The 8,432-nt window shown below is 52.0% G+C and overlaps 1 protein-coding gene across 1 annotated transcript in view; it reads right to left on the bottom strand.

Moving 5' to 3' along the window:
• Positions 1-7,156, bottom strand: part of RAB35 (RAB35, member RAS oncogene family) — a 20,566-nt gene extending 13,410 nt beyond the window's left edge. The window contains exons 1-3 of the mRNA XM_017879081.1: positions 7,119-7,156; positions 2,265-2,427; positions 366-612 (exon numbers count right to left, since the gene is read on the bottom strand). Of these exons, the coding sequence (XP_017734570.1) occupies positions 366-612; positions 2,265-2,427; positions 7,119-7,156 (448 nt within the window). The remainder of the gene's footprint in view (positions 1-365; positions 613-2,264; positions 2,428-7,118) is intronic.
• Positions 7,157-8,432: the final 1,276 nt, after the last annotated feature.

The following is an 8,432-nucleotide window of genomic DNA, read 5'->3' as shown; positions in this document are numbered from 1 at the left end:
CTAGTTTTTTTGTATTTTTAGTAGAGACGGGGTTTCACCGTGTTAGCCAGGATGGTCTCAATCTCCTGACCTCGTGATCCGCCCGTCTCGGCCTCCCAACGTGCTGCGATTACAGGCTTGAGCCACCGCGCCCGTCCTTTTTTTTTTTTTGAGATAGAGTCTTGCTCTCTCGCCCAGGCTGGAGTGCAGTGGCCGGATCTCAGCTCACTGCAAGCTCCGCCTCCCGGGTATACGTCATTCTCCTGCCTCAGCCTCCCGAGTAGCTGGGACTACAGGCGCCCGCCACCTCGCCCGGCTAGTTTTTTGTATTTTTTAGTAGAGACCTCAGTACCAATTCTTAAGAAGCTTAGTGGGACCCAGCTCACTTCTCAATGCTCTTTCCACCTCCCTGAGCGGCCGCACACCAAGAACATCTCTTCCACTGGATCCCTGACCTTTTCCTTCGTCCTTGTGTAAGACAAGCTGTTCCCAAATCCCCTGAGGGAAAAATGAGAAAGGGACTGGTGCCCAGGTCCTGGGCTGAGGGCTGGCCCAAAGGGAGATGCTAGACGACAAAGCAGAATGAAGGTCAACCACACGAAACAGCCCCCAAGTCCGTCTACAACACAGTCCCTAGAAAAGTGCACAGCATGTTACGGCACATCAGTTAGGGAGCCGCCCAAAATGCAGAGCTGTGGAGCATGAAAGCACCCTTGAGATCATCAGTGCTAGCTTGCAGGTGAGGAAACCAAGGCCCACATAGCTAGAACTTAATGGCCACCATCTTTCTGGCTGATGTCCCCACCGCCAGGGCTGGGGTGAGGGCTGGTGGAGTGGAGGGTCTGCCTTATATCCATCAGCACAGCAGCCCACATGTGCTCAGACCATGTACCAGCCACAGCAGCTCCTGGCTACTTAGAGCACAAACAGATACACATCTGGCCTCCCCCACTTTTTTTGGTAAAGAAATGGGGTTTCATTCAGTCACTCAGGCTGGAGTGCGATGGTGCAATCATGTCTCCCTGCAGCCTCCAACTCCTAGGCTCAAGTGATCCTCCAGCCTCAGCCTCCCGAGTAGCTGGGACCACATATGCACACCACCATGCCCAGCTAATTTTTTTTATTTTTAGTAGGGGCAGAGTCTTGCTATGTTGCCCAGGCTTATTTTTTTTTTTAACTTTTGTAGAGACGAGGTCTTGCTATGTTGCCCAAGTTGGTCTCAAACTTCTGGCCTCAAGCAACCCTCTCGCCTGGGCCTCCTGAAGTGCTGGGATTACAGGCATGAGCCATGGTGCCCGGACCTCTCCCCTTGACTTCAACTCACAGTGCTTTCAGCCTGCCAAGTGCACCTGTTCCGTGTCCTCCTATCCTGTCCCCAATCTTCAGTACCCCTGAGGCCAGCCAGGTTAACTGACCACAAAGAATTCACAGGCATCGGGCTATGTGTGTGGTGAGCCCTTGGATGCCTCTTTGGTGATAATTCTGGCCACATCTCTTGAGATGAGGAAGCCCAGGCCCAGAGTGGCCGGCCTAAGTGCCTCTGCAAGCAGCCAGAAAGCTGAGATCCGCATCCAGGCCAGAATCCTCCAGAGTAGTAACACTCCTCCCAGCACACACTGCTGGGAGCCTTGCATCTGGTTCAGGAGGGGGAAAAATGACCTGCGGGGGCTCCTACATCTCACTCCTGTTAGATTTTTAATGAAAATGCCATAACAGCTATGAAACCCCCTGACACAAAGTGCAGATTTGAGCCAAGGTGTCTATTCGTGGGAGAAGCCCACAGCATTTTTTTTTTTTTTTTTTTTTGAGAGGCAGGGTCTTACTCTGTTTCTCAGGCTGGAGTGCAGTTGTGTGATCATAATTCACTCTAACCTTGAAATCTCCAAGTACCTAGGACTACAGGCATGCGCCACCACACGCAGCAAACTTTTTAAAAATTTTTTGTAGAGATGGCCTCTCACTACGTTGCCCAGGCTGGTCTCAAACTCCTGGCCTCAAGCAATCTGCCTGCTTCCGCCTCCCAAGGTGCTGGGCCAACAGGCCTGAGCCACTGCATTTGGCCCCACAACTTTTAATAGATTCTCAAGAAGGGCACTGCCTCCACCCCCACTCTGCCAAGTAATCAAAGTGGCAAACCACTGTTGCAGCTATATTTCCCTAAGTCTAACCCCAGCGTCCTCTCTGGGAAATCCTCTAAAGATCCCTTTCTGGGAGCTTCTCCTGGTGAGGGAGCTGCCCCGAGATGCCCAGAAGAACTTGTTTCACTGAGTAAGCCTGAGTCTTACTTTCCTAAAGACAGGCCAGGGTGAGGCTCTCCTGGGCAGGCAGATGCTGCTCAGCCCCGGGCTTGCAGCACTCATGCTCAGGGCCACTTCCTCCTTGCTCCGCAGTGAGGCTTCCTGCTGAGCCCAAGGAGAGCCCGAGTCCCCAGCTGGGTCCTTCACGGCACTGTGCCCAACACCAGCACCCCACTGGCCTCGCCGCCTCCTCTGCTTCCTCCTGGAGCCTTCTGGGTCCAGCTTACTCAGCTAAAAGCTTGAATCTGAGAGTTTCTCTAGGACAGAGCCCTCTCCTCACCCACCCTGTGCATTCACAGTGCTGTGAGCCAGGCCCAGCACTTAGTAGGTGCCAACCAAACACTGCTTAATGAATTTCTGCCTAAACAAACGCCCGCCACACTGATAGCTCTGCTATCTAGCGCTACCACTGCAACACAGCAGGCGCCTAAGCAGGGGTTTCCAAACTTCTGCAGGGCAGCAGAATCCTTTTCTTCATCCAAGCTTTACCCAAATCCCATGTCTAAAACAGCTCTCTCTGCAATGACACAGCAGTATCCCCTCCAGCTTGGCCTCTCCAGGTCCCCACACACTGTCCCCAGGTGTCTCAGCAGGGCAGTTAAAAGCCACCAGGTTGGCCAGGTGCAGTGGCTCACGCCTGTAATCCCAGCACTTTGGGAGGCCGAGGTTGGCCGATCACGAGGTCAAGAGATCGAGACCATCCTGGCCAACATGGTGAACACCCCATCTCTACTAAAAATACAAAAATTAGCCGGGGTGGTGGCATGCACCTGTAGTCCCAGCTACTCGGGAGGCTGAGGCAGGAGAATTGCTTGAACCCAGGAGGCGGAGGTTGCAGTGAGCCGAGATAGCGCCACTGCACTCCAGACTGGTGTCAGAGTGAGACTCTGTCTCAAAAAAAAAGGAAAAAAAATTGGGAGGCCGAGGCAGGCAGATCACGAGGTCAGGAGTTCCAGACCAGCCTGACTAATATGATGAAACTCCATCACTACTAAAAATACAAAAATTAGCCAGGTGTGGTGGCGCACGCCTGTAATCCCAGCTACTCAGGAGGCTGACGCAGGAGAACTGCTTGAACCCAGGAGGCGGAGGTGTCAGTGAACTGAGATCCAGCCACTGCACTCCAGTATGGGCAACAGAGCCAGACTCCATCTCAAAAAAAAAAAAGCCACTAGGCTGCAGAAAGACCACAACCATCACCACATTATCTGCTGCTTTGGACCTGACATCAACCTCTCACACTGCTCTCCCTTTGAGAGGAACAGAAACCCATCCCAAGAAATGCTACCTCCTAAATATTCCTGAAAGAGGCTTTCTCGGAAATACAAGCTGCAGCCATTACCCCACACCACCAGTGTCAGGGCAGAGGCAGAGGGCACCTGTCAACCTTCACCATAGCCATCATGAGGCTGCCCAAGGGCCACATCAGTGTGACCCCAACCAGTCCGGCCTGTCATTCTTTTTCTTTTTTTTTTTGAGATGGAGTCTCACTCCGTCGCCCAGGCTGGAGTACAGTGGCACGATCTTGGCTGCAACCTCTACCTCCCAGATTCAAGCGATTCTCCTGCCTCAGCCTCCCGAGTAGCTGGGATTCCACGCGCCCGCCATCACGCCCAGCTAATTTTTTGTATTGTTAGTAGAGACAGGGTTTCACCACATTGGCCAAGCTGGTCTCGAGCTCCTGACCTCAAGTAATCTGCCTGCCTCGGCCTCCCAAAGTGCTGGGATTATAGAAGCGAGCCACTGCGCCCAGTCTTTTACCCCTGGCTGCTGTCTGGTCCCCACCACGCAAGCCACACACACGTCTTCCCTTCCCCCTGCTCCTGCATGGGTTCTGGCCCCTCACTCCTGCCGGCTTCAGTTCCACCTCTTGAAGAGCCCTAGACCTTTCAGTGAAGTGTTCTTTATTTTTTTTGAAACAGGGACTTGCTCTGTTGCTCAGGCTAAAGTGCAGCAGCATGATCACAGCTCACTGCAGTCTCAACCTCCCAGACTCAAGAGATCCTCCCACCTCAGCCTCCCAAGTAGCTGAGATCACAGGCGTGCATCACCATGCCCTGCTAATTTTCTTATTTTTTGTTGAGATAAGGCCTCCCCGTGTTGCCCAGGATGGTCTCAGACTCCTGGCCTCAAGCGATCCTCCACGTTGGCCTCCCAATGTGCTGGGATAGGCCGGGCGCGGTGGCTCAAGCCTGTAATCCCAGCACTTTGGGAGGCCGAGACGGGCGGATCACAAGGTCAGGAGATTGAGACCATCCTGGCTAACCCGGTGAAACCCCGTCTCAGCTAAAAAATACAAAAAACTAGCCAGGCGAGGGGGCGGGCGCCTGTAGTCCCAGCTACTCGGTAGGCTGAGGCAGGAGAATGGCGTAAACCCAGGAGGTGGAGCTTGCAGTGAGCTGAGATCCGGCCACTGCACTCCAGCTTGGGCCACAGAGCGAGACTCCGAATCAAAAAAAGAAAAAAAAAAAAAGTGCTGGGATTACAGGTGTGAACCACCGTGCCTGGACTTTTTTTTTTTTTTTTTTTTTGAGACAGTGGTCTCACTCTGTCACCCAGGCTGGAGTGCAGCTGTGTGATCCTAACTCCCTGTAACTTTGAACTCCTGGGTTAAAACAATCTTCCTGTCTCAGCCTCCCATGTAGCTGGGACTATAGACATGCACCACCATGCCCAACTGATTTTTTTTTTTTTTTAAGAGATGGGGTCTCATGCCAGGCGCGGTGGCTCAAGCCTGTAATCCCAGCACTTTGGGAGGCCGAGACGGGCGGATCACGAGGTCAGGAGATCGAGACCATCCTGGCTAACACGGTGAAACCCCGTCTCTACTAAAAAATACAAAAAAACTAGCCGAGCGAGGTGGCGGGCACCTGTAGTCCCAGCTACTTGGGAGGCTGAGGCAGGAGAATGGCGTAAACCCAGGAGGCAGAGCTTGTAGTGAGCTGAGATCTGGCCACTGCACTCCAGCCTGGGCCACAGAGCGAGACTCCGTCTCAAAAAAAAAAAAAAAAAAAAAAAAAAAAAAAGACATGGGGTCTCACTATCGCTATGTTGTTCTCACTATGGTCTTGAGTTCAAGAGTTCCTCCCACCTCATCCTCCCAAAGCACTGGGATGAGCTACTGTCCCCAGCCATGTTCTCAATTTTAATCCTGCCTCAGCAACTACCTCACTGTATAACCTCACGCAAGTCACACCCTCTCTCTGAGTCTCAGTTTACTCATCTGTCAAGTGAAGGGCTAACTCCATCTCCTAATGAGGATGGCTGGCCTGAGGGATGCAGACGAAATGCTGTTACAAATCAAAGCCAGTGTCACAGAGTGTAAGGCAAAGTATAGAAAATACAGAACTGGCCGGGCGCGGTGGCTCACGTCTGTAATCCCAGCACTTTGGGAGGCTGAGGCGGGCGGATCACGAGGTCAGGAGATCGAGACTATCCTGGCTAACACGGTGAAACCCGGTCTCTACTCTAGCCTGGGTGACAAAGCGAGACTCCATCTCAAAAAAAAAAAAGAAAAGTAAAGAAAATACAGAACCTCCGGCATAACGAAGGGATGCAGAGGTCGAGGGAATCCATTGCAGAAGCACCCACAATGTGCAGAGTGGGCAGAACTCTAGATTTATGAAGAAACCAGCATTCATGGAGGGCCTATTGTTTGCCAGCCCTGAAACAAGCTGCTCGCACATGTATTAGCACTGAGGTGCAGTAGCTCCCAGCTTTGCCCCTGCTGAGTTGTGTGATTTGGGGCAAGTAAGTCACCTCCTCTGAGCCTCAGTTTCCTTTTTTTAAAGAGAGAGTTTCATTTTTGTCGCCCAGGCTGGAGTACAATGGTGCGATCTTGGTTCACTGCAACTTCTGCCTACCAGGTTCAAGTGATTCTCCCACCTCAGTCTCCCAAGTAGCTGGGATTACAGGCACATTCCACCATGCCCCACTACTTTTGTATTTTTGGTAGAGACGAGGTTTCATCATGTTGCCCAAGTTGTTCTCAAACTCCTGACTTCAGGTGATCCGCCGGCCTCAGCCTCCCAAAGTGCTGGGATTACAGGAGTGAACCACCATGCCGGGCCTTAAGCCTTAGTTTCCTTATTTGACAAACCACACAGGCCGCGGGTGAGAATAAGCGTCTGTGAAATCGTTCGATATATCTTAAGGAGGCATTCACAGAAGGAGCCCAGTTCAGGAGTGTGTGATGTCAGTCTCTGTGCTCAGCTGCCAAACCTTAGTCTGGACTTCCATGGCTACCATCTCCCAGCTTTGAGTATCTCAATGTCGGGAGAAATCAAAGAGCACAGTGTCTATCTCCACTGCACAACCTACACTACATGGCTGACCTAGGAGCTAGACCACATCAGTCTCGACCCAATGAGTCTTCTCCCACACCTGACTTTGGAGAGAAAAATCCATTCCTCACAAAAAAAGTACTGTGAGAAAGCGGGCCAGACCCATCCCCTGGGCTTTATAGAGGAGAAGAGCCAAAAAGCTGCATCTTCCTGCTGAGTTTAGGCTTTTCACAGTTGGGTATCAACGCAGAGGTCCAAGACGTCTTGCAGAGGGATAAAGGCTCCTGACCACGGCAGGCTGACTGTCACTCCAAAAAGACAGAAATGGCCCCAGTGCCAGTCCCTCAGAACCCAGGCCAGGGCTGTAAGGAAATCATGTAAAGGAAGAAGCCTCAAGACCCTGAAGAATGCCAAAGGCCATCTCCAAGAGAACATTCCACAGTTTGCCTGATTTCCTTTCATTCAAACCATAACCAATCAGTCCTCCACCTTTCTACCTCTTTCCCCAACCTCAGTTAATCTTCTATCTCCCTGGTTAGCCCCCAACTTTCCCCCTTACCTCTCCCCTCCTCCAGCAACCACGGAAACCTCAGTCATCCTTCACCTGATCCAAACCACCAACCACATCTCCATCCAGCTTTGCAAGTGAGGCCAAAACCACCCACTTCCCTGACCCTGCTCTGACATTGCTATCCAACACTCCTACATCCCAAGTCTCACCGCTCACTTGATTTGATCCCCTTTCCTTAACAGTCCATGGGCTCTACCATGAGCCTGGCCTCTGCTTCCAATCACAAGACATCCTCCCCACACTCAGCTCAGGTCTGGTCTACAAACTGAGCATGCTCCCAAGACTCTTTCATGAACATCGTATAACCCCAGCATCTCAGCTTCGCTCCCATAAACCTTCTGGGGCCTGCCTCCCTGACCTCTTGGTCACTCCATAAACCTGCTCACCTGCCACACTCCAAACAGCTCTAAAACCCTCCATATTTTCCCAGAAACCAGTCTACCTTTTCGAAGCACACTTAATATTCATTCATTCATTCTGCAAATATGTCTTAAGCACTTACTGGGTGCCAGGCACTGTTCTAGGCACTGGAGCTAGAGCAGTGATCAGGGCTAGGAGCCCTCAAGCAGTGTGTGAGTGTGTGTGTGTGTCCAAAGCACTTTTATAATTTTGGCTGTTCCATCCCCAGGATCCCTCTGTATATAGTAGCGTAACAGCAAACAGAGACAACTCACTATGTGCCAGGAGCTGTGCGCCACACTGCACAATCTCACTTAATACCTCAACTCCATAAGGCAGATCCAACTATCATTCCATTTTGCAGATGAGGAAACTGAACCATGCAGAGATATAATAATTCAGCGGGAATGTGCCAGGCCCTGTGCAAAGCCCTTTATCCGACTTACCTCATTTAAAACTCACGACAATCCCATGAGGCAGGTTCTGAGAACGTCCTCATTTTAGACGGGAAGAAACTGACGCTTACAAAGGATACTGATGATAATGACAATTGTGAACATTTACTTAGAGCTTACTTGACCGAGTAGGGCGCTAAGCACTTTTCCTACTTTATCCCATCGAATCCTCACACCACCCAGCAAGGCACGTCCCCACTTCTCAGATGAGAGAACTGAGGCTCAGGACGCCGAAGCAACTTGCCCAAGGTCAGCGCGCGGCAGGTGGTAGTGCTGAGACTCGAACCCACGTCTCTCCAACTCCAGCGATCGCGCGACTTGACCAAGGTCACACGTGAGGCACGGGCAGGCGCGATGACTGGACCCGGCGCGCTCGGCCCCTCCGCCCCTCCGCCCCAACCTCCCCTCGGCGCTGCCCGGAGCCCCTCGGCGCACCCCTGGGGCCCAG

Source organism: Rhinopithecus bieti, unplaced genomic scaffold (genome assembly GCF_001698545.2).
Source record: "Rhinopithecus bieti isolate Rb0 unplaced genomic scaffold, ASM169854v2 scaffold_11938, whole genome shotgun sequence".
In the NCBI taxonomy this organism is placed as follows: domain Eukaryota; kingdom Metazoa; phylum Chordata; class Mammalia; order Primates; family Cercopithecidae; genus Rhinopithecus; species Rhinopithecus bieti.
The sequence above is the reverse complement of the archived record's forward strand: the minus strand, read 5'-3'. Positions and strand labels throughout refer to the sequence as shown.